The sequence below is a fragment of the Saccopteryx leptura genome, chromosome 10, assembly GCF_036850995.1.
Source record: "Saccopteryx leptura isolate mSacLep1 chromosome 10, mSacLep1_pri_phased_curated, whole genome shotgun sequence".
NCBI lineage: Eukaryota > Metazoa > Chordata > Mammalia > Chiroptera > Emballonuridae > Saccopteryx > Saccopteryx leptura.
In genome coordinates, this window is record NC_089512.1 from 21,215,276 (window position 1) to 21,241,999 (window position 26,724).

The 26,724-nt window shown below is 39.8% G+C and overlaps 1 protein-coding gene across 4 annotated transcripts in view; it reads right to left on the reverse strand.

Moving 5' to 3' along the window:
- Window positions 1-26,724, reverse strand: part of RBMS3 (RNA binding motif single stranded interacting protein 3) — a 1,408,740-nt gene that overhangs the window by 215,079 nt on the left and 1,166,937 nt on the right. For all 4 annotated transcript variants that reach the window (XM_066351336.1, XM_066351338.1, XM_066351337.1 and 1 more), the window contains one exon: window positions 23,267-23,346. In XM_066351336.1, the coding sequence (XP_066207433.1) occupies window positions 23,267-23,346 (80 nt within the window). The remainder of the gene's footprint in view (window positions 1-23,266; window positions 23,347-26,724) is intronic.

Here is a 26,724-nt window from a genome sequence, read left to right on the forward strand (position 1 = left end):
AGAGGTGCCTCTGTGGTACGCAGATTATTTTGAGCTCAAGGCAACTTTAGCCACAGGATCAAGAGAAACCTCTGCTCTCCCATCTTAACTACCTAGAAGAACTGAATTAGAGGCCTTGACCACGAGACATTATTAGAGATAAGCTCTTTTAGCCTATCCATATGGCAGGAAAATTTCTGTTTACTAAAGATCTGCTCTCCTTATCATCTTGCAATGAACTTTTGAAGGCCCCAGGGCACCTTCCCTCATTCCTAGCTCAGGATCTCTTATATCCCATGTTCCCTTTCTGTCTCTGAACCTCTCCTGCATGTGGTGTTCCCATACACATATCTGAATTAAATTTGATTATGTTCTCTTGCTAATCATTTTTGTGCTGTTTGTAATAATAATAATAATTAATAATAATAATGAGGATTGGAAACAACCTAGAGATCTATAAGTAAGAAACTTTTCAGAATTTTATTAAAAGAATTGCTCATCTATACAATGGAATACTATACAGCCATCAAAAGTAACTAGACAACTTTCCTTGTTCTGTTAAGAATGAACCTCAAGCCTGACCAGGTGGTGGCGCAGTGGATAGAGCACTGGACTGGGATGCAGAAGACCCAGGTTCGAGACCCCGAGGTCACCAGCTTGAGCACAGGCTCATCTGGTTTGAGCAAAAAGCTCACCAGCTTGAGCCCAAGGTTGCTGGCTCAAGCAAGGGGTTACTCGGTCTGCTGAAGGCCCGCGGTCAAGGCACATATGAGAAAGCAATCAATGAACAACTAAGGTGTTACAACACGCAATGAAAAAACTGATTGATGCTTCTCATCTCTCCATTCCTCTCTGTCTGTCCCTGTCTATCCCTCTCTCTGACTCTCTCTCTCTGTCTCTGTAAAAAAAAAAAAAAAGTAAAAAAAAAAAAAAGAATGAACCTCAAGATACATGGTTAAGTAAAAAAAAAAAATAAAAAGAAAAAATGAGATTGAAAAGAGAATATAGATTTGCCATCATCGGAATGAAACATAAACGCATGCTTAGGATTCAGGAGCAGCCTCTGGAACATGAGAATAATTCACAGGAATTCTTCTAGGTTGGAAACAAGTGCAGCTGTACCAATGAAAGGGAGAAAAACTACTTTTCCCTGTGAAGTGAATTTCACAACTACTTGTACGTATTGTCAAATCAAAATATAAAGTAAATAAAATATACATTTGAAGAATCCATCATAATTAAGTTTTAAATTTCCCAAAAAAATAAATGGCTTTATATTTTAAAATTTAGTTTCATATGAGACAAAAAATCAGGAATTAGATAATGATTACCATATTTCTCCATGTATAAGATGATCCCATGTATAAAAAAGACCTTAATTTGGGGGCCCGAAATTTAAAAAATAAATGTATTACATAAAGTTACTGAACTCAAGTTTTATTCATCATAAAATTCATACAACTCCACATCTGTACAAAAAAGCGGAAAATGCAAGTAAAAAATCTACAACCTCGGTATAAAATGTACCAGTTTTTAGACGCCCAATTTTTCAAATAAGGTGCGTCTTATAAATGGAGATATACACAGTACTTCAGTTATTAGATAAAATTCAGGATCTACTCCCAATTCATAGCACCAAGAATAAACACCGGTTTACGGCATTAAAAATGGGTATTCTACCAAACCCACTTACCAAAATCTGATAAAAACTCAAATGCCCTTCACTTGGAGAATAAACAAAATGAGGTAGAACAATTCAATGAAATACTACCCAGCAATAAAAAGAAATGAACTAATGACATATTCAGCAACATGCATGTGTTTTAAATGCCTTATGTTAAGATTCAGAAGACTACATTCTGCATGATTCCATCTGTGTAATTGTCTACAAGAGGCTAAACTCTAGGGATGAAAAACAAGGTTGTAGTTGATGAGTAACTGGGAAGGGGCGGCCTGAGGGAGTTTTTAGGTTGTATTCTCTATCTTGACATAGTACCCTAATAATATATATATGTTGGGCAGATAAAATATATTATGCTCACTTTGTTAAAGTGGCGCTGCCCACGTGGAGGCCGTTGCCCAGGTGATATTAATGTGTGTTGGGGGTGGGCTAAAGGCAGGCAGAATCCTTGTAGCCTGGGGCTTGGTTTTGAGATTAAGCCTTTCCTACCCTTTTTGATGTGGGGTGGAACAATCCAATCATGCCTCAGAGAAGTGACTTTGTATTAGAGACTTCCCTATTTTGTATATTGGATTAAGGGTTTGGGTTTCTACACTACAAAATGGGGACAGAGCGGGAGTTTTCCCTCTTGGTTCCTGGGATGATTAGCATGAGAGAGCAGAGGGAGCAGAGCAGAGAGCAGAAAGAGGCCATGTGGCCAGGAGAAGCAGCCAAGATGGCGGAGTGCTGAGTGAGATGCCAGTTTGTGCAGAGTTTGTATCTGGGATAAGGAAGGAAATGGGGAACTGAGGAGAATAAGGCTAGTGAGCTAGAAACCTTTGATTCTAGGAAACTTGGATAAGTCAGTGGCTTTGTGAGCACTGAATGTGAGTGGGTTTTGGAGCCCAGTGTGTATTTTTACTTGCCCGCCGGGTGCAAGCTAGAATTAAAGACTATGGCCCACCAGTTTGTGGCTCCATTGTTTCTTTACCAACTGTCCGAATCCAATGCGAACCTGCATAGGCCAGGCTGCTCTGATGGTGGCCCTGGCTACTGGCTTTACAATATATCATTTCCATTTTGGAGAAAGTGTGACAAAGATGAAAAATGAAAAAAGCAAGAATAGCTAAAAATTAAAAAATAAAAATGTGCAACTCAAATCTACAGCAGGGACGAGTTCTGCGAGTTAAAGTATATTATATATAGTGATTAGCTAAACGTACCAGTGTGATGCTTGTGCAAAGCCAGCACACGTATCACAGGTAATTAAATTAGCATAGGGAGAGGTGATATCAAACAGTATGAAAGGAATGGATTACTTTCTAAGTGCTGCTGAGATGCCTTGTTAAATAATCAATTTAGATACTTATTTGATGATATCAAATATATTAAGGAGCTAAATGTAAGGTAAAAGATGCAGAAGTGAATGCTAATGAAATCTCTTACATTTAAAACGGTTTCACACAATGTGCAATGGAAAAGATTATTTCATATAAAAATTAAGTTATTATTTTAAGGTGGGAGTGTATTTCAACAGAAAACTAAAAAAACTGATGAGAAATGTGATAGAAAAAAACCTTAATAAGTTTACTATAGAAACTACTTTGTAAAAGCAGAAAGAGTAGACCAAATTCATTTTTCATGAATGTAACTGGAGAGAACTTAACCCAAGTAGTTTAAAATTAAACCCAACCTGATCAACCCAGCTCCACCTACTTCTGATCAATTCCATGGGCTCATCAGGATCTGATCTGGCCACTTTGAACTGGTTCTAACCAGCACAAACTGTCTGTTATCAATCAAAATGCAAGCATGTTAGTTGGATAAAAAAAAAAATTTAATATCAAAGAGGTTACAAAAGCATCAACCTGGTTCTGCATGGTAAAGATTTTCTATCTTTAACTTAAAAAAATTATTTCAAAATATTTTTATAACATTAATTATTCAGAGGCTCGGCTGATAAGTCACTTCACATAGGGTCTTCATCATGGAACAATATTGCACCAGACAATAAACTTGTTATCAAACTGTTTTAGAGACTTCTTAAACCTAAGAGCTGCCATTCTGAAAGTTTCTTTTGAGACTATATTACGTTGAAAAGCTATATTTTATGTTCTTTTTTGTACTTGCAAAGCTAACAGGAGTCAATTGCATGGTTGAAAATAGGAATGACCTGGTAACCATATACTTATCATTGTCATATCCCAAGCAAACCTAGAACTGTCATGGAAATGGGACCTCCATTGGAATAAAACTCGATTCCGCTCCCATAGGTGGAGTTACTCTTTCACCCCCCTTATCTGGCCTCTACATTATCCTTCTTCTGCTCTATGTTTACCCCTCACCTTGCAAACATATTCCTATGGCTACTTTACACTCAAATGTAAAACATTTATTTTATGAATACATTCAGAACAAATTCAAATGTTACTAGTGTAATGATATTGATTTACCATAAGATAAATTAGGCTCTGAAGTATACAATGTTTTTTGTACCTTCAATCCCTGAACTATATGGATTTTCTACCTTGTCATTAAGATTTGATTTTTTTGAGGGTTCTTAATCTAGGATTGCTGGAATTGTATTCACCGCAGTAGAGATCACTTTCTTTCATGACTTTGAGATTTGCAGCCCCTTTGTAACCACAAAAGGAACTCCATTGAGCTCCATTGAGTTACCTTCGGTAATTTTACTTCTAAGTAGTCCATTTCAGCCTAAGAACATCACTGATAGTTAAGACTATTTTTTCTCCAATATCTCAGGAATGCAAGGAACAAAAATCATTATCAGGTACTATTTAGTTTCTATGAACTTTTGGTCCATCCAATGAAATGATACTATGAAGATGGAGGGAAAAAAAATCCTCAAAAAAACCAAGTCTGTAACTATACTAATTAAAGCTTTTTAATGCGCCTTTTCTTCTGTACCCAGCTTTCAATCTTAACGTACAATTCAGAAACAGAAAAAGAAAATCATTCTACACGTTAGTTTTTGAAGAAAGAATGTTTTTCTAAAGGATGTTTTTATAAATAGGCTACCTTTCCTTTGTAACAAAAGAACCATTTATTAAACATTAGAAGAAAAACCAAGTGCATGGTTTGCTGCACATAATGGCCAAATATTTCCACTCTTTTGAAAATGTGAATGAGTATTGAATGAAGCAACCGATTCCCAAGGAGAAAGGCTTTGAATGAACTAAAGAGATACAACATTTAACGCTACACAGAATATTATTGTCCATTCTATTTAGCAAATAAGAAAGAAACTCAGCCCTCCAAGTTTGGGAAAGGAGGAAAAATGGGCATAGGGGAAGAATTACTAGAATTCTTGCTGGTTTCATTTTGTATAGTATTTCTGCTCTCCACCCAAGAAAAGATATATGACTTAGTATAATGCATAAATAGCACTTAGTATTTATTGAGGAAGAACATTTTAAGATAAATATATTATATTTACATTATTATTTAACTCATTTAATCTGCAGCCCTCATAATATTAGTATGGAGAGGAACTATGATTCCCTCCATTTTGTCAATGAGGAAACTGAGGCACAGAGAGGTTAGGTAATTTGCCAGAGATCACACTTCTAGTAAGTGGCAGAACTAAATTCTGGAATCGATCAGTCCACTGACTCTGCTTGATTATGAGTAATTTACAATAATTCTGTAAGTCTCGGTCTCAAAATGGAATAGTGCCCTTTTCTTATTGGTACTTTGAGAATAAAATAGAATAATCTGTATAGCACTAAGCACAATGCTAGACATAGAGTAAACACTTATTTTCTTTTTTTAAAAACTATGTTCACTGATAGGTTATGGGGACAGGAGGACAGATATAGTTCCTGGTTCTAATTTATCACCTCCACCACTGCCACCAACTTTACTGAGATACAATTACTATAATGTGTGAATTTAAGGTGTGCAATTTGTTTATTTGATACATCTATATACTGAAAAATGAATACCACAATGGCATTAGCTAACATTCCCTCTAACTCAGGGGTCTCAAACTCGCGGCCCGCAGACTAATCCACGAACTACAGTTTCTGGTGGTTTTGTGACACTGAAAAGTGTTGCATAACAGTTGCCTTTTGTAGACCTAGTGTGGCCCGCCGAACAGCTGTGATCTTGCTCTGCGGCCCACATGCTGAGTTGAGTTTGAGACCCCTGCACATCTTTTAGGAGATATTGGTGTCAAAACTAAAATTGAAGTAATTAAATACAAAGAGTAACCAGAGAAATTCTCTGTAGCCTGACGGAAGGAAGGAAGGAAGGAAGGAAGGAAGGAAGGAAGGAAGGAAGGAAGGAAGGAAGGAAGGAAGGAAGGAAGGAAGAGAGGGGGAGGGAGGGAGGGACGGAGGGAGGGAGGGGAAATGCCTAAAACAGGAAACCTGAAGACAGAAATTTTCTTTGCAAAAGCCAAAAGAATGTAAAATAATTCTACTGAATCCAGGATGAATATGTTTATATGGCAAACTGGACTAAGGAAGCAAGAGATTAAGAATGTAAATAAAAAGAGATGGATGAAAAATTGTAGAGTGATCAGGTAACAAAGGTCAAGGGAAAAAGCTCATGGTGCTATTGATAAAGGACTTCATTAAGCCACCAAGGAAAAGGGTATAAATATTTATTCCAACGATAATTCAAATCAATGTAAAGATGAATGAATCCAGTCCGGGGAGGCACAGGCAGTACAGCCCCATGAACTAAAAGGACAGCACCTGCAGGAAGCTTTAGGAAAAGAAAAATCTTTGTGGAGACTAGAACGGGGTTCTCAAAGGATTTTCATTAGGAAAAGAAGCATGTTTCATTGCTAGCATAGAATTAATTGTAACAATCAACAGAAATGTTGATTGTTCCAATACATTTATTTTATATTCTTTTGCTTCTTTTAATTACCATAAGCCATTACTTTTTTTTTTAATCTAGAGAAAGCAACAACAGAAAGAATGTAAAATGGAAAGATAACTTAACCTTTATATGAAAGACAAGGATTTTGTGCTTCTGATCATTGCCTTCCAACCCAAAGAAAGCCTTTGAGATTTAAATATTTTAAAATTCACACAAAAAAGCATGTTATGCAAAATACTTCTGCATGGAATCATGGCAGTTGGTGCTACCTGCATTCACTTTATAAGTATTTACTACTTGAAGCATTTATTTATTTATTTTTTTAGCACATGCCCTTACAATAGAGAGAGAGAGAGAAAGAGAGAGAGACAGAGACAGAGACAGAGACAGAGAGAGAGAGAGAGAGAGATGAGAAGCATCAACTTATAGTTGTGTCACTTTTTAATTGTTCATTGATTGTTTCTCATATGTATCTTGACCAGGAGGTGGGGTTCCAGCTAACCTAGTCACCCCTTGCTCAAGCCAGCAACCTTTGGGCTCAAACCAGCAACCATAGGGTCATGTAGATCAGTGGTCCCCAACCCCCATGGTCCGTGGGCCATTTGGTACCGGTCCGCAGAGAAAGAATAAATGACTTACATTATTTCCATTTTATTTATATTTAAGTCTGAACGATGTTTTATTTTTTAAAAATGACCAGATTCCCTCTGTTACATCAGTCTAAGACTCACTCTTGACGCTTGTCTTGGTCACATGATATATTTATCCATCCCACCCTAAAGGCCGGTCCGTGAAAATATTTTCTGACATTAAACCGGCCTGTGGCCCAAAAAAGGTTGGAGAGCACTGATGTAGATAATCCCATGCTCAAGCCAGCAACCCTGCACACAAACTGGTGAGCCTGTTATCAAGCTGGCAACCTCAGTGTTTTGAACCTGGCAACTCAGTGTCCCAGGTTGACACTCTATCCACTGTATCACCACCAGTCAGTCTCAACTGCAAAGTTAAGACAGTAGCAAAGTACTAAAGACTTCTGGTTAAGATGGATGCGCAGGTAAATGGGATACTCGAATTCTCTCACAACCACATCAAAATTACAACAAAACTACAGAACAACCATCATTTAAAACTGCCTGATATCTAGCTGAATGGAAGTCCTACAACTAAGGATTTACTGAGGAAGCCACATCAAGACTGGTAAGAGGGGCGAATAAGAGGAACGAGCTCGTTTCCCACCCACGTGTGGCAGATATATACATATCGGGAGGAATATCTTGGCTGCAGAGGTCCCCCTGAGGAGTGAGGGGTCCCAGCCCCAAACCTGGTCTCCCAGCCAGGGGTCCAGAGCCAGGAAAGGAAGTCCCCATGTCTCCTGGCTGTGAAATCTAGCAGAGATTGTGGCTGAGAGACACGTAGGGCTGCTGGAGGGTCCCGGACGGTTCCTCTTAAAGGGCCCAAGAATGAACCTACTCAGACTCCCTCCCTCTGAGCTCCAGCACTGGCGCAGCAGTTTAAAAGGAACCAGAGACACACAAGACAATCTGAATGGCCTGGCATCAAGCGAAAACTGGGTGGCAGCTGTCTGCCAGAGAGAAGTGCTGGCAGAAACCTTTGTTCCTTTCAGAGAACCCTCACAGGCCCCAACTCCACAGATCTGGCAGGCAGACACTAGAAGCAAGTCTCATTCAACTGGGCTCACGCTGCTCGTACTGCCCTGGTGATTCTCCGAGACCCTGCCCCACCCAACCTGTGGGCCCACTCAAGTTGTGTTTAGTGGCTTTGCTGTACAAAATGACCTCCCTTGCCTCAGGCTGCAGATTTTCCTAAAATCCCTCAAACAAGAAGCAGCTGGCCTTCGCATACCCCGTACCTCTTGCTAGGTGGCCCCAGGCCTGGCAGCAGCGGCAGCTGGCCTTGATTTGCAGCTTGGCCTCTCCTGGGCATCTCTTTAGCAAAGCACAAGTCCCAGCCATCTGTGAAGCACTCTGAAGCCTGTCCCGGGTGGCCTCAGGCAGGGCACAGGCAGTGGCTGATCCTGTACCCCCCAGGATGCCCTAGAGACACTGCACCTGGTAGACGGCTTCCGACCACGCTGGATTACAACCCTACCACCTCCATGAGCAACGCACGCAGAGGTGGACTTGGTGAGCAGCAAAGCTCCACTGAAGCAAGTCCTGCTCTGTAGGGTCCACTCCAGCATAGCAGGTCATCCGCTGTAGTCGCAGCCTGACCTTGCAGCCAATCAGCCTGGGGGCCGAGACCTCCCAGGGACACCAACAGCAATCGAAGCTCAACTGCAACAGGATAGTGCACAGAGCCCACACAGTTGCTCATCTGGAGCACCCAGCTCAGGTGACTGAGGAGGCTGGGCCACTGGGTCCTACAGGACACCTACTACATAAGGCCACTCTACCAAGTCTGGGAGATGTAGCGGCTCTACCTAGTACATAAAAACAAACACAGGGAGCCAGCCGAAATGCAGAGACAAACAAACATGACTCAAATAAAAAAACAACTGGAGAAATCTCTAGAAAAAGAACTCAATGAAATGGAGGCAAGAAACTACCAGATGCAGAAATTAGAACAATGGCTATAAGGATGCTCAAGGAACTTAGCGAGGACTTCAAGGAACTTAGTGCAAATTTCCACAGTATATAAAAGGACATAGGCACTATAAAAAGGAACCAGTCAAGCCCTGGCCAGTTGGCTCAGCGGTAGAGCGTCGGCCTGGCGTGCGGGGGCCTGGGTTCGATTCCCGGCCAGGGCACATAGGAGAAGCGCCCATTTGCTTCTCCACCCCCCCCCTCCTTCCTCTCTGTCTCTCTCTTCCCCTCCCGCAGCCAAGGCTCCATTGGAGCAAAGATGGCCCGGGCGCTGGGGATGGCTCCTTGGCCTCTGTCCCAGGCGCTAGAGTGGATCTGGTCGCACAACAGAGTGACGCCCCAGAAGGGCAGAGCATCGCCCCCTGGTGGGCAGAGCATCGCCCCTGGTGGGCGTGCCGGGTGGATCCCGGTCAGGCGCATGCGGGAGTCTGTCTGACTGTCTCTCCCTGTTTCCAGCTTCAGAAAAAAAAAACAAAGCCCTGGCCGGTTGGCTCAGTGGTAGAGCGTCAGCCTGGCGTGCAGAAGTCCCAGGTTCGATTCACAGCCAGGGCACACAGGAGAAACTCCCATCTGCTTCTCCACCCCTCCCCCTCTCCTTCCTCTCTCTCTCTTCCCCTCCCGCAGTTGAGGCTCCATTGGAGCAAAGATGGCCCGGGCGCTGGGGATGGCTCCTTGGCTTCTGCCCCAGGTGCTAGAGTGGATCTGGTCGCGACAGAGCGACCCCCCCCCCCCCGGAGGGGCAGAGCATCGCCCCCTGGTGGGCGTGCCGGGTGGATCCCGGTAGGGCGCATGCAGGAGTCTGTCTGACTGTCTCTCCCCGTTTCCAGCTTCAGAAAAATACCAAAAAAAAAAAAAAAAAAAAAGAAGGAACCAGTCAGAAAAGAAGTATACACTAACTTTAGAATCAACAATAGAGTGTTCAATTAGTTACATATTAGCATTTGCATTATTATTACCATTCTGTTAGTATTATTATTTACTACAACTAACAAACCTGGAAGCCTGTACTTAAGGTGTGTCCCACATGGTGACTGGCACTCCATGGTACAGGCCAACTGTAATGAGGGCACTACATGATACTAGCCGTGACCAAAAAACATGACACGGAACAGTTTTCACGATGACAGCACAACTCTCATGTCATATCTGTGGTTAGCATTTTAATTCTTAGATATCAGTATCAAATTCTACCTAAATTCTGGCAGACTCACACTCATGTGCCACTCAAAAATTGTGTACAGTTCCATTCTCCCAATGCCAGCATGCCACACATACTGCGTGTATATACATTGTTTCAGTAAAACATTCACCTATTATGTCAAATAATAGATTGTTTGCTAACATAATACAAGTGTTCCAAAAAAATAATCATTAGTTCTGCTTTTGAAAAACAAAACATTCACTTTCAAGTACCCACATGCTTGTTCCCAAAAAGTAAAAATAAAAAAATACTAGTAAAACTCATTTAATAGAAATTTCTTAATTCTTCCACTTAAAATAGCTTCCCAGAACACATCCAGGTTTTCAAAATGAGATCAGAAAAATGAGACAATATTTGAAACTTCATCTTTATCTTAGCTATCTTACTTAGTTTTTTCTAGTTCGCAGAAGATAAAAGGGTGTGAATCTTAATTTTTCCTGCACACCCACAGCATTCAAAATTACTGTTGCTTTTCTGTTTCTGTTTTACTGAAGACTCCAAGGAGCTTTCGTTTACATAGTTTACATCTATTGATATTTACCATTTTAAAGAATAAAACTGAGGCCCTGGCCGGTTGGCTCAGTGGTAGAGCGTGGGCCTGGCGTGCGGGGGACCTGGGTTCGATTCCTGGCCAGGGCACACAGGAGAAGCGCCCATTTGCTTCTCCACCCCCCCCCTCCTTCCTCTCTGTTTATCTCTTCCCCTCCCGCAGCCAAGGCTCCATTGGAGCAAAGATGGCTCGGGCGCTGGGGATGGCTCCTTGGCCTCTGCCCCAGCGCTAGAGTGGCTCTGGTCGCAGCAGAGCGACGCCCCGCAGGGGCAGAGCATCACCCCCTGGTGGGCAGAGCGTCGCCCCCTGGTGGGCGTGCCGAGTGGATCCCAGTCGGGTGCATGCGGGAGTCTGTCTGACTGTCTGTCTCTCCCCGTTTCCAGCTTTAGAAAAGGAAAAAAAAAAAAAAAAAAAGAATAAAACTGAGATATGAGATATCTTAAGATATTCCCTCATGAATTTATTTTTTAAAACAGCAATAATAAGCCCATTACCTGATAACATAAGTGATGCACTTTTATAAAAAGATTTTCAAAAACAAAATAAATAAAAACAAGAGTGGCCTCATTTCATATTTTTGCAAATCTCTAATTTCTGACTTTACAGAAGATAGCTGTATTCTCATATCTGCTTCTGCATTTAATCTGTTGTCATATCATAGAACATGTAGCCTCTCGGAAACTCGACCCTCCACTCATGAAAGAATCTGAGTAAAAAGGACAAATAATTTGTCAGTATTATGAAAATATTTTGACCTTGCAGACCACCAGAAAGGTTCTCAGGGACCCCTTAGGTCCCTGGACTACTATTTGGCTCAAACACACCACACTATTTTACAGCAGCTGCACATAAAAATAAGTTAGTTTCAATATTTGAATTCAATATGTTTGTACTTTTAAAATAATTTTTGTATTATTACCCCAGTATCTGATATATTGGTACAATTTTGAATCCCTTGACTGGAACTTTATCAAGACATATTATGATGAACTAAATCATGCCACCCACTAGTGATCTATTCGCTCATAGGACCCATGATCACAATTCTATCTATTGTTACAGATGTCTTATCAATCATCAAACTGTCTAAGCTTTTTACAGAGAAGCCTGTTACCTATCAACAACTGCTACTTTACTTGGGAGTCCATCTAATATGTTTATCTCCAGGGGAAGTCAGGGAGATAATGTAAGTCACACTCAGGGTGTTCTCATCACCAGCAAAAGAATGGGGATAGAGAAAACTCCAACACCTGTCAACCACTGCTGAAGGACTGTCCATCCAGGACATGTAACTTGCTAGGGACTTCTGCCTCTCCTTGCCCATAGGTAGAACAGGCTCCTGCTGCCCGAGGACGGTCCACCTGGAAAGACAGCTGTCGGTGCTGGCTGATGGAAGTCAGGCAAGTACCCTGGGAGCCCCAACATCTGCTTTAATACCAAACAGGCTAGGAATTAATTTAAAACAGTGACTCAACTAGTACAACTGTTTGATAAAAACTTCTGGTCCAAAATAAGTCTCACTCTCAGATCAAGAGAAAATAGCAGTTTTCATATATACACAGCCTCTTAATCTGGCTATAGGTTTGATTTAATATGTGATTTATTGGGTCAATAAGAATGTGCTTTGAGATCTAAGGACACCCCCCCCTTCCCGCCGAAAGACTTTCTTTTTAGATGTTTAACTGTTATTCTATTCTAACACATCCTTAAGAGAAAGTATAAAGAAACTGCAAAGTCAAAATAATTAACAAGAGGTTTTTATTTTTCCTATTTAACATAAAGCAACCCAATAATTCAAAGGTTAAAAATAGGAGAAACTAATAAAGTTCTCCATAGGCTGTTTAGTAATATAATTTGGAAATCGTTTAGATGATATTCAGTTGAAAAAGGTCTGTACTAGTATATTAGTTTTCTGTTGCTGCTATAAGAAATTAACAAAAATTTAGGGACATAAAATGACCCACAAATGTACTATTGTATAGCTCTGTAGGTCAGAAGGCAAACACAGATCGCATTGGGCTAAAATTGTGGTGTAAACTGGGCTGAGTTCCTTCCTGGAGGCTTTTGGGAAGAATCCAGTTCCCTGCCATTTTCAGCTTTTCAAGGCCCGTGATAGTGAGTGAAGTCCTCCCCAACAGCATCACTAATCTCTTCTCCACTTTTAAGGATCCTTGTGATTACCTTGGGTCCATCTAGGTAATTCAGAACAATTTCCCTATTTTAAGGTCAGTTTACTAGCAACCTTAATTTCAACTGCAACATTAATTCCTCTTTACCATGTAACCTAACATATTCACAGACAGTGGGACTTAGGATGTAAAGGTCTTTGGGGGAGGAGGAGCATTATCCTGACGACCACACATAAATATTTATTTACTTAACAAATTATTATTAGTGCTCATTCTGTGACATCTGTTGGTTTAAATGCTTGAAACATAAAACAAACAGCAAGGTTCAACTTTTACATTCAAAGGGTTATGGGTTAATTATTTAAAGGTAAAAGAAAAAGGGAACATCAAAGTTCTTCTCAGGAAAATGTCAATTTAAAGGGACAAAATTTGAAGTTTATAAAACTTATAATAGGCCCTGGCCGGTTTGCTCAGTGGTAGAGCATCGGCCTGGTGTGTGAAAGTCCCAGTTTCAATTCCCAGCCAGGGCACACAGGAGAAGTGACCATCTGCTTCTCCACCCCTCCCCCTCTCCTTCCTCTCTGTCTCTCTCTTCCCCTCCTGCAGCCAAGGCTCCATTGGAGCAAAGTTGGCCCCAGGCACTGAGGATGGCTCTGTGGCCTCTGCCTCAGGTGCTAGAATGGCTCTGGATGCAACAGAGCGACACCCCAGATGGGCAGAGCATCACCCCCTAGTGCGCATGTCAAGTGGATCCCAGTTGGGCGCATGCAGGAGTCTGTCTGTCTGCCTCCCTGCTTCTCACTTCAGGAAAAACAAAACAAACAAACAAAAAAAACCTTATCATAAGCATGCCAATTCCCTGTAAAATATTTATTTTTCTGCATTGAAAAATGACTAAAATAATAGTAAATTGATTTATTATTTATAGGCTTAAAGAAGAAATCAGAAGAGACAGTTGTAAGACACACAATGATGGCTGGTTCAGAGCTTGCCTAATGGGCATTTCCATTCATATTCCTCTTAAAATATCTTTTTTAACTTTGCAGATTTTTCATTATAAAAATGTTAGATCATAAATAATGAGTAGTGTGCATGGCAGGCTTCTCGACAATTACTTGGAGAGAGCGGCAATTGTTTCATTCAGGATACTATACATTTTCCCCCAAATTGGCTAGAAGGTGATTTATATCAACCCTAATAAATAAGATTCTAGATTTGGAAATGCACTAAGCACTTAATTATTCAGAGCTTGTTTTCCATGGCTTGTGTCTTAATTGGTCTTAAGCTACTCGACCCTCTTTGCTTGCTAATTGGACTCATTCGGGACACTCAATGGTTTAAATCAGTGGTAGTCAACCTGGTCCCTATCGCCCACTAGTGGGCGTTCCAGCTTTCATGGTAGGCGGTAGCAGAGCAACCAAAGTATAAATAAAAATATAGATTTAACTATAGTAAGTTGTTTTATAAAGATTTATTCTGCCAAACTTAGCGAAAATCCAACATAAAATACTTGGTAAGTAATTATATGCTTTAACTTGCTGTAACTCTGCTTTATAAATTTTATAAAGTAAAGTTACTTCCCTACTTTATAAATCACCATTACTGTGGAACCAGTGGGCGGTTAGAAGATTTTACTACTAACAGAGATACAAAAGTGGGCGGTAGGTATAAAAAGGTTGACTACCCCTGGTTTAAATACTCATTAGTGATGCTGACAGAAGGCAAAGTCCAATATCATCATAGAAGTAAAATTAAAGTTTTGAAATTTATTTTGTAAGCTTTTACTGTGAAATCTTCGATGCAGAAAGTTTTGAAGACCTGAAGGTAGTTACTACTTTAACAATAATAGATGAAGATGGCTTATGATTCTGGAGACGTATAGATTAACCTCCTGCCCCTCTTCTCTACTCCATATAATTATGAACTGTGTTAAAAAGTAAATCAGCTTTAATAAAAAAAAAATCTGTTTTAGAGTCAAATGGAGACGCCAGACAAATTCTGCTACTACTCACTGATGCTCATACATAATTACAGAAAATATATAGTTAGCAAAGCATATTGATCATACTATATTAACTAAGCACTGTGGATTTTATTATCTTATTTTAATAGGAATAATAAGCTACTGTAGTACTTCCTCTAAACAGGGAGAAGCAACATTGTGCCAAAAAAGACAAAAGCCTAGACTAGGAAACTGTCTTGTTTCTCAAGATCTGTTTATTCTCAGGATATTCACTTTTTTTTTTTTTAAGTGAATAGGAAAATAAGGAGAAAGTGCTTAATTAGCTCCAATGGCAAAAAGTTCAGATCTAGGCATTATTTCAGTATAAATGAGGCAAGGCCATTTGATGTGTTAGAAAGCAGAATTTATCACTGTGCCAAGAATGAGTTACTTAAAGAAATAACAATTAGATAATTAGACTGCCGACACAACACGTCGAACAGCAGTCTTGAAAAAAATGAGGCATTTTAAAAGTAGCTAGAATCTTTCTCATTCAAATTATTCAATAATTTTCTTTTTCTTGTCAATATTTAGCTTCCTCTCTTTGTATATTTAGAGAAATGAGATTTTATTTTAAATTAAGAAACAATATCAAGATTTCTTTCAATGTTTTCCTCCAAGTTTGTTGATGCTTATTTAGCAGGAATTTCATTAAAAGCAAATATGACTATGAGGGTTATTCACTTCACGGGATTGCACATCAACTCTAAAGATTATTTAGTGAGACTTTACACCGAGCTAAGCGATAGCCTTTGAAGCGACAGAAACCCTGGTTTTGATTATGCAGAATCAAATAACCCAACTGAAAACTACTTCAGCACTGTTCACACTTCCTTACCTGCTCCTATGATATTAGAACTTCAAACAAAAACAAGGGAACTGTGAGACTGAGTAAGGAAGTCTACTGTACTGTTCAAAACCCTCCAGTTTTTCCAACAAAAGATTCTCTCTATTTCACTTTAGCCAGCTACAGGCATTCTCACCCTGGAGCTCATTATCAAGGTCCGCCACTCCGTGTTTACCTAAGACCAAAATCTCACCAATTCCTTTCTCTGTGACCTTAGTTTTCTATGCCAACACCTCACCTTCCCTTTGCTGGCATTCGGACTGTTTCCTAGCCCCTAATTCCACCCCCATTTTCATCCACCATCCTGCACTTGACGGGCACAATGTTTCCAATGTCAGCCATGTCACTGGTTCTTATCTTCTTCCATACTTCTCTTCTTTAATGTCTACCCTGTCTACCATATGTCTACTGCCACTAATATTTGCCATTATCACCCCTAATATGTTGTTCATAAGTCCTGTTTATAAAAATAAATCATAAAAACAATATATGTATTTGGTCCATGAAATTCATTTCAGTCCTTTAGCTGGGTCGACATTCCTCTATGGCCAGAATTTTTTTTTTTTTTTGTATTTTTTGTATTTTTTTGAAGCTGGAAACGGGGAGAGACAGTCAGACAGACTCCCGCATGTGCCCGACCGGGATCCACCCGGCATGGCCACCAGGGGCGATGCTCTGCCCACCAGGGGGCGATGCTCTGCCCCTCGGGGCGTCGCTCTGCTGCGACCAGAGCCACTCTAGCGCCTGGGGCAGAGGCCAAGGAGCCATCCCCAGCACCCGGGCCATCCTTGCTCCAATGGAGCCTCGGCTGCAGGAGGGGAAGAGAGAGACAGAGAGGAAGGAGGGGGGGGGTGTGGAGAAGCAAATGGGCACTTCTCCTATGTGCCCTGGCTGGGAATCGAACCCGGGTCCCCCGCACGCCAGGCCGACGCTCTACCGCTGAGACAACCGGCCAGGGCCCAGAAGTTTTAAATCAATATGCAGTTCTCCACTACTATTCCTGGAACATCTGCTTTAACTTGAGTTCCTCAAAAAATCAGAGCCCAGGACAAGGTAGTTTAATTGGTAGCTGATGTCAGGAGGCAGATTTGATGGAAAAGGTGGGGAAGAAAGCAAAGCCAATGATAAGGCACCTCATTCAACTTGTTTCCACTATTGGCAACCCCCTATGGAGCCCTACAGAATGTAACTCACAACTGTCCCTCCAAAGGACAAGAGGCCTAGTCATATGCACTGATTCCCATGTCTCATCGATCGAGTTGTTGTCTTAGGAAGTGATAACTCTGCCAATGTTTACAAGAAATCTATGTCAGATTGAATGAGCTTTGTAGGGTTTTCCCTGAGGTAGAAAAGTAGAGCAAATCATGAGATGCTTGAGATGGGACCCTTCCAGGGTGTATGGAGACTGCCTGTCTCATCTGCAGCCACAAACACAGCTGGGAAGAGGGGAGATAGCACCAGACACAAAACCCACCCAATAATTTCTAATCTCCTGAACATAATCCTCTGGACGTTTTCTATCTGGCTTCTCATTATCCAGATTTAGAAATGTGGTCATTTCTCCCTGCTTCCCCTTGCATCTAATCAGTTACCAATTCATCATTTGTTCACCTTCTCAGTGTCAGGGACATGTGGCTCCATCAGAAGCTTGGAAAGTGACTGATCACGTCCATGTCCATAGAGTTCATACAGACTGTAAGACTAGTGACCGTGAAGTTGTCAGGCTGCTTTGTAATATTCACTGGTAATATTCCAACAGTGTTTCATCGTGAAACAGCTCTGTGTTTGGTACATAGAAATAACCTAGGAGGCATTACAGATGACAGGCCTCAGAGAGAGTAGCTCCTGTGTATTGCAAAAGTACTCCTAGTGAGAAATCTAAACTGGTACCCAGAAGGGGCTGTAGTGTTTGCAAAGTTTATTATGCAAATTCTGCTTTAGTTTCTCCAAGATGAAAAACTCAGCATCAGACAGTGCTTCACCTCAATAGAACCATAAAGGTATATTTTGGCTAAAATGTAGCATAATATTTTTCTATTTGCTGCCTGTTACTCAGCTATAGTTGCATTTGTGGATTTAATAGACCGATACTACAGAGGAAACTCTAGTTGTAAGGATCTACATTTTCCGCTGAGGCCCTAGCTAGATGGCTCAGTGGTAGAGCATCAGCCTGGCGTGCGGGAGTCCCAGGTTCGATTCCCGGCCAGGGCACACAGGAGAAGCGCCCATCTGCTTCTCCACCCCTCCCCCTCTCCTTCCTCTCTGTCTCTCTCTTCCCCTCCCGCAGCCAAGGCTCCATTGAAGCAAAAATGGCCCGGGCGCTGAGGATGGCTCTGTGGCTTCTGCCTCAGGCGCTAGAATGGCTCTGATTGTGGCAGAGCGACACCCCAGATGGGCAGAGCATCGCCCCCTGGTGGGCATGCCGGGTGGATCCCGGTACGGCACATGCGGGAATCTGTCTGACTGCCTCCCCGTTTCCAACCTCAGAGAAAAAAAAAAAAAGGAAATTTATATAAGAGAACTATGTCTCTTAATATGAATTTATTTATTTATTTCTATATTAAGTGAGAGAGAGGGAAGCAGAGAGATAGACTCCTTCATGCACCCCGACTGGGATCTACCCAGCAAGCCCCCTACCAGGGTGATGTTCTGCCCATCTGGGGCTACTGCTCTGTTGCTTAGCATCTGAGCCATTTTTAGCACCTGGACAAAGCCATTGAGCCATCCTCAGAGCCCAAGGCCACCTTTCTCAAACCATTCAAGCCATGGCTGTGGTATGAGAAGAATGAGAAACAGAGAAGGAAGGGAGGGAAGGATGGAGAAGCTCATTGGCACTTCTCCTGTGTGCCTTGACCAGGAATGGAACCGGGAACATCCACACACCAGGCCAGCACTTTACCATTGAGCCAACTGGCCAGGGCCTAACATGGATTTTTATATAAGTACATTGTTGACATTTTACTCTGAAGGACATGTCAATTTTAACAAACATTTTCTTCAAAACTTCTCATATTTTAAATATTTTCCCTTCTATGTTCCCATGATGTATACATATATACATACTCACAATCATATACATTTCTTATTTACATAAACACACAATATTAAAATTATGTCAAAGCATCAAGAAAGTACACAGTTTTATATTAATTATTAGAAAAATATGATTCCTCTATTACTTATTTACTTGTCAAAATTTCTGTTGATCACAGGATTTGTTAAAATTTAAAAGATCCCCAAAATGTGCTGAGCTTTCTCTCACCCTTTCCTACTTCTCAGATTTCACCTGGGATTAGAAATAATTAGCTAAAGAATAGAAAATCATACGAAAGGAAGTTAATCCATTTTCTTCTGGAAAGACGGCGCCACTAATAGGAACACGTGCTTAAAGGCGAAAGTCTAGCTGGAGAGCAAAACATGATTTATTTTTCTACAAACTAGCCTACACGTTCTATTCATCAATACACATCCTTACATGTGGAAGCCTTTTCTGCATGGTGCATCCCTCTGCTGTGGGGGCTCTTTGAAAGTGAGTCTTTCAAGTTCATGCCCTATAGATCCCTGAAGTGTCTGGGAATTTACCCTTTGCTCTTGCCGGAGGTTTGAAAACGGAACGCTCTGGGGCTGCACAACATTGCTGAACAGTTCATTACAGGACAAAGAAACGTCTGGGGTGAGGCAGGCAAGCAACTAATGATCCTTCATTTTGCCCAGAAAACATCAAGATCAATAAGTAGGACATGTAACATTAATGGAACGCTGTTTTTGTTTCCCTCTGGGGAAGTGAGAAAAATGCTGGATGATCTCTTTTGGAGGATGGCTACAATGATTGACACTGTTTAATTTGTGTCTTTGTCATTCTCTTCCCACCTGCTGGTAGCAACACAGGCACCTGATCTTTGTGAATTTCCTGTACTATAAATACAAGAATTCAAATAATTTGATATTTGACAGGTATATTTAGCTTCATTGATTGAAGTAATCCAAATCTGAGGATACCATTATAAATCAAAGTGAACAGAGCTAGTTCTGAGAGGCTCTGAGAGGCATTAATGATCCATGATGTATTTATTAAAATTAGATTTTTTTATGAATGAAAAAGAGAAGCCCAGAGAAAGAAAGTAGGAGTGAAAAGAAGTCGCTACACAATTTCCTTTCCGCTCATATCGTCTGTCTGGAATGAAAACAAAATACCCCCATGAAATCTATGTCATGAGTAAATTGTTCCTAGAATAAGGCAAACCAAAATGGAGGCAGCAATATTAATGTGGTCCATGTTATGTGTCCTTGCAAATATCCTTATCTATGCTATTTCTATAATTTGAAATTCAGAGCAGTATCAAAATTTGGGAGTTGAAGTGAATTTTTTTTTTCTCATTCTTTTATAGAAATGCTAACAGTGGGGGATTGGGAAACTAGAGGTAATCTCAGGAAAAAAATATTAACTTTGCATCTCCTTTCAGAGGAATCACAGTCAAAAGGGGCAGGGGCCAAAATGGCACTGTATTTGCTCAAAGACATGTTCCCATTTTCCCAAGTCGTCTCTGAATGGATCGTAAAGAATGTAAATTTGATACTAAACATTCTCTACTTGTTTAAAATAAGGTTAAAATCAAGTCTCTAGTATGAGAAGAAGACAACTGACTTAACATGCAACCTTTTCAACAGCTATTTTTAGGGTCAAAGAATTTCAGGTCATTATTGGTTCATCACTGTGTGTCCTTTACTCACACAACCTTATAGCATTCTATTGAAACCATCAATGTGAGTTCTATAAAACCACCAACTTCTGAATTCAAAGATGTCAAATCTTGATAATGTGGAAGAGCGAGTCTTTTCATTTATATATATATATATTTTTAATTATATTTTAGTTGCAGGTTAGTCATATCCATTTTAGTTTGTTTTAATTAGTACACCCAGAAACAAGGGAAATTTCTCTAAAAGTTACATTACTATGGAAAAAGTTAGGAAATCAGTCATTTCTCTCGAGAATATCAAAGCAATGGCTCCCAATCCGGTATCGGAGTCCACAGTGACATCCCACTCAGTCATCGAGATGGAATAGGTAATTGGATTAAAATATGAGTTTCTATATATTAGATTTCAACCATCTGCAACAAATAAGCAATGGGGACAAACAAAGGCAAGTAGAATACATCTAAATTTGATTATATCTGTCTTGACTCACTAAATATATGCCAGGAAGGCATTTTACAACTGTTTCTTTCAAAATACCCACATCTTGCCTTATGTCCTGTTTTATTCCACGTTGAATTTAAATATCAAAGATTATATGTCTTCTATTAGCCTTTACTAAACTGTATTTGACTTCCAATGCATAAATAAGCAAATTCAAGTACCAATTCTGATCAATATTGTATATTTAATTCTATTAATGTTGATTGCAAATATCAGAAGCATAAAGTTACATCTCTTAAGAGTTTTACAACTGAGAACAGTTATTGTGCTTTCCACCTTCCCATGAGATGAAAGTGAGAGTGAGAAACTCATCACTAAGTTCTTGCTATTCACAATGTTTCCATTGGGTGTAGCTATGATATTAGATAGGTTGATATCAGAGCTTGCATATTCAAGAAGAATGCCCAGACATCTGGGGATTTTTAGTGATTTTTTTTGTCTGTAGCATTAAATTGTAGTAGTCAGCTATGTTTTATAGGGAAAGCAAATACAACCGTTTCAAATCAATCAAGTCAAGAAGTATTTCAATGTTTCTTTCAGAAAAGGAAGAAATCTAAAAACCTGAGACCTGTATGAAAACTTAAATAAACCATAATTTCTATATAATTTGTTCAGTCTTAATTTTTTATATAGTCGTATAATTCACATCTAGTTGGAATGCCTTCTATACAGACAGGCATCTGTTGGGTACAATGGGATGAATACAGGGAAAATCCTCTAATAACGCAACTCCTTTCTTCAGTGATGAGTCTGAGCAGAGTTTCTTAAAGTACTTCTTCAGATAAAAGAAAAAAAAAAGTATGTAAAATGCAAGGGCAGCTTACATGCTGAGATGTAAATTGCTAACTCTTTTCTTCACAACACCATATGTCTCCAATAGGATCGAAATGCAGTCAATTCTCAAGGGGACACATGCATGGAAGATAACCAAATAAAGGCAAAGCCTTCACTGTTTGTGTAGTCTCTGATTAACCAGAGACGCTACTTTGGATTTTCCAGATCATCTCAGTGTCAATCTGAAGGGCTCTTCTTTCCTGACATCCTCTTCAAACCAACCAATTCACAAAAGAACCCTGACCCCTTCACAAGACTATTTCTTTCTGTTCAGACTTCCTCTTGTATATAACCTCAATATATTTAAAGGAATTGAAATGCTCAACCCCTGAACTCACCAACCACAGGTTTTAAATAGTACATGCATTACATAGCAAACACTATAGAAATTCTTTTGATAAAAAGATCAAAAGGAAAAAGGTTGTACGGCTGAAGAAGTCAAATTATTCCCCTGAGAATCACCCCAAACAAAAGAGCAACAAATGAACCAACCATGCATTAGTCAGATATTTCTTTATCTACTCATCGTAATTCTTTTTTTTAGCACCTCTGTTAATCTTCAATGTTTTTACGCATGAATAAGATATGTTTTTAAAATTACTCACCTAACATTAAACATTTTCCATATATGTGACTACCAGATTAATATCAAGTTAAGGTAGGCATTTCTAGCTTACGCTCTGTGACACATTCAATTTTGATATGTTGAGTGTAATTCTTTTTTATTGTAATGTGATTCTTAATAGCGTAAAGTTATATCATCTTATAATACACACACTTAAGAATTTTGCTTTGGGCAATGTGGAATGCCCTGCCTCAGTCTAGACTGGTGTTCCTTAAACTCTCCTTGATAAACAGACAGCTTTAATGCATTTTTTTCAATATTTCACTAACTGTTACTTTTTGTACTATATGAATATATGCACCCAGATTTTATGACAATGTCAAATTGCTATAAAAGTTTCTGAATGCTTACTCTTACTTTCCCTACTCTTCTTGTCACAGACTGACAGGGCACATTTGAACACTGGCATCAGTCTGTGGGCTCAACTGTGCATATCATCGTTCCGATAGTTCATAAATTAGAAATCAAGACACCAATATTTATGGCAGCAGTCGTAAATTTCCTTCACTTCAAGTGCATCTGTAACTATTTTTTGCTACATTTTTCTTTTAATTCCCTTCAGGGAATGAGCAGCAGAGATGCAAAAGAAAGGCCAAAAAAGAATCACTAAAAACATCATTTTTGAGAAAGATGAGTTGCTACATAGTGTTAAAAATTATATACATATTTATAAATGCAACCCTGTCCTTCCCAGTGACCCACCAAGATCCTTACCATGTACTCATTCAAATCGCAGCAACAAGCCTAGACACCCCTGAATGATTACTTAATGGCATTTCTTACCTGGGATGCCAGGTGGTGTTTTCAGATATTTTCCATTAAAATGTTGAATTACCACTTCACATTTTTCAGTAGACTCCATTCTGGAAAAAGAAGTAAGCAGAGGATCATACACTTTCATGAACTTGTGAACACCCAAGAAAAATAAATAAAAACAAAAAGGGAAATACAGAAGTCATGGAAAAGCCTAATTTGAAAATTTTATCAGATTTGTCAACTGTCACCATGACCGCCATGACCAGGCCAATAGAACATCACAAACACATCATTACCAGGAGTATTACAGTATTAAAAGTTGCTTATGTGGATGGTTCTGTGCTGAGTCTTCCTCACACAGAGTTAATACTGAGGCATTATCTTATGTACTCTATACAAAAATATCTGTCAATTAAATGTGCCTCATAAATACCTGTTAAATGTCTAAATTAGCAAACTTGAAAGGTACCGGTCTTTGTATTACTTTTTTTTATCAGTGTAGGTGCTGAGGCTTAGAGATGAACCACCTTGCCAATAAGTGGCAGTCTGAGTTTTAACTAAAGCCTGTGTGGCTTACAAAACAAGTAGATGAGTTATACTTTTTCTTTTTAAACCTCATTCAGCCTAAATAATGATTAATGCAGGGGTGCTGTCATCAGCATCATGACACTTTTATTAAAAACCCACAGGGTGAACGACACAAAAGAGAATTATTTGGGGTTTCAAATGGGAGAGGAGAGCATAAATACACAAACTTTCTTAATTTTGAATTTTGGACAATCCTGTATTTTTTGATATTAGATATCCATGTTCCTAAACTGGGTTTTTTGTGCCAAGTTTTGTCATCTCTCATAGAAGCTAGTGAATGAACATTTTGATCTCTACCATCCTAATTTCAGTTTTGGCAGTACTACCATATCCTATCTAAAGTAGTATCAGCAACATTTTTTTAAAAATTAATTACATGTGGGCTTCATTCTTTTATAAAATTGGATGGGAAAGGTAAAAACTAAAGGGTTCATTCTGACTAAAGGAAATTAAGTCCCACAAACAGCACCCCAGAGACAAAAATAAATTTAAGAAACAGAACGCATACATATGAAGAAATGTGTAAGAAATGTGTGAAATTTGTCTAAAAGGCAAAATATAATTTCAATTTTCTGCTATGTCACTCATGAAGTTTCTTGGAATAAAGCCCTTTGACACATGTAACATTTTCCTACATCTAAATCTTGTTGTGTTTTCAGGATCCTATTATACAACCATAGAACGTATAGAGTATACAGGATAAGGATTAAAACATGTAAACAAATGCCGTATCAGTTAGGCATGTATTACAGCTAGAGGAATATAAATGAGAGAAGAATTCCAGAAACCAACAGGGAAAGGCTGAGAAGAGGGCTTAGAAGGCCAGAAGGGCCCCTGAGGGCAAAATGAGGCCAGGGACTGGAGCTGGGTAGGTGAGACCACCTGAAAGCTGAGTCCTTCCTGATGGGGCAGTGAGCAGACCACTGTGGCTGAGTGATAATTCTACCTGCTGGGGAAACTCCTTTGTGTATGTATGTATGTATGTATGTATGTATGTATGTATATATGTATGATTATTATTATTATTGATTTTAGAGGAGAGGAAGGGTGAAAAAGATACAAGAACATTGATCCATTCTTGTAGGTGCACTGACGGGGGATCGAACCTGCAACCTCTGTATTTTGGGATGATGCTCTAACCAACTGAAGTATCTGCCTGGGGCCCTGGGTAAACTCTTAAAGAAAAGCTGAGATGCAGACAGAGCCATTTGAATTATTCGACTAAAAAATTCAAAGTTGGTTTCAGGAGCACATCCCATTTAAGGTGCTATGATTACGTTGACTACAATTTCTTAACAATCTCTTTCTGATGTACATTAATTCCTATGAGGCATGGATGGACACCATTTTTCTGTATTGATACACATGTCAAATCTCTACCTGCCGATCAGGATTGCCTTCATGGGCACAAGAACTGTGCAGAACCACAGGGCCACACACTTAGAATAATCCTGCTCTTGGTTTAAAACGCTGCTCTCCACATCTTAAAATCATTAACCACTTTCCAACAGGGGGTCCTGCCGTTTTATATTTTACTGGGTCCCCCAAATTACGTAGCTTGTCCTGCTATGACAAGAAAGTGCAGGAAACTAATTTGACATGAATAGGTTAGAATGCATTCATCAGTTGGCCCAATGGATCCACCCAAGTGTTATTTTGAAAAACATCTGAAGAATGGCAAAGCAAGAAAAAAAACATCTGACGAATGAATTGATTTCATGTTCCACTGGAAAATAAACTCTTTAAGTTAAATAACAAGCAATTTAAAAAAATAAAAATACAAAAACAAACATACCATTTTTTCACTGCTTTATCACAATTTCCCCCAAATCATGAGATATTTGGATTAAAAAAAGCAAAATGACTCTTTCCTCATTTCAAATATTTAGAAGCAGCTAAGTGTAATTTTCCTAAGTTCTCAACGTTTTCTTTCAGTGAGTCTTCCAACATTTTTTTCTTTTAAGTAGGAAACTTCCATTTCTAGGAACAAAATAATTCTAATTCTGTTCTTTCTCTCTTCCCACAATTATCCACTATCTATTGTCTCTTAGGGAAAATAACCTTCCCTCCTAGCAGAGACATGAATGGGAGAGGAAATGTAAGCCCTTAATTACTACAGATGTTACTTTATGGAATTTTTATTCCAGGAGAGCTACAGAATGAAAAGCTCTGCCTCAGAGTCCCCCTCCCCGTTCAAGCTTTCTCTGGGCGCTCATCTAGACAAAAGGCAGTTAAGAAGCTAAAGCTTGCTTGCTAGAGTCCCACAAATCAAATCCTTTCTCTTTGTCTTAAAATGACATGGGATTCTACACGAAGACGAAAACTAGGGTGTGTGTGTGTGTGTGTGTGTGTGTGTGTGTGTGTGTGTGTGTTGATTCTACCTAATGTGTGTTAGGGAATCCAGAGAAAGCTAAAGAACATCAAGGGCCAACCCACTCGACCCACCTAAAATATTTTTGTTCTGCTTTGAAAGGCGCCAGTCTCCCCCTTACATTCTTATGTATGATTTTCCTTTCTTAGGACAGTTTTACAGCCCAATCCAGCGGGATGGGGGCTGTTTCCTCGAGCACAAAGACAGCAGCCTCAATTGTTCACTTTAGCTTCATTCAGATTTAACTAAGTGAATGTCTCCAGTGAGCCTTTAGAGACTCTTATCTCCGAAAGAATAAACGCAATAAAAGCCTGTTTTCTATAGCTGCCGGCGCTTAGTGTCAAACCGCGTTACGTGCACCACCCAGCAGTGACAATTTCATTTTAATACACGGGACACATTTTAACAAGGCAAAAACAGTCCCAGCAAAGACGGCGATACAGGAGCTGCCAAGGGGGAAAGGCTTCATGTTCCTCCTGCATTTTATGTGGGACCAGAACAAAAGTGAGACCCATGGAGTTCTAGG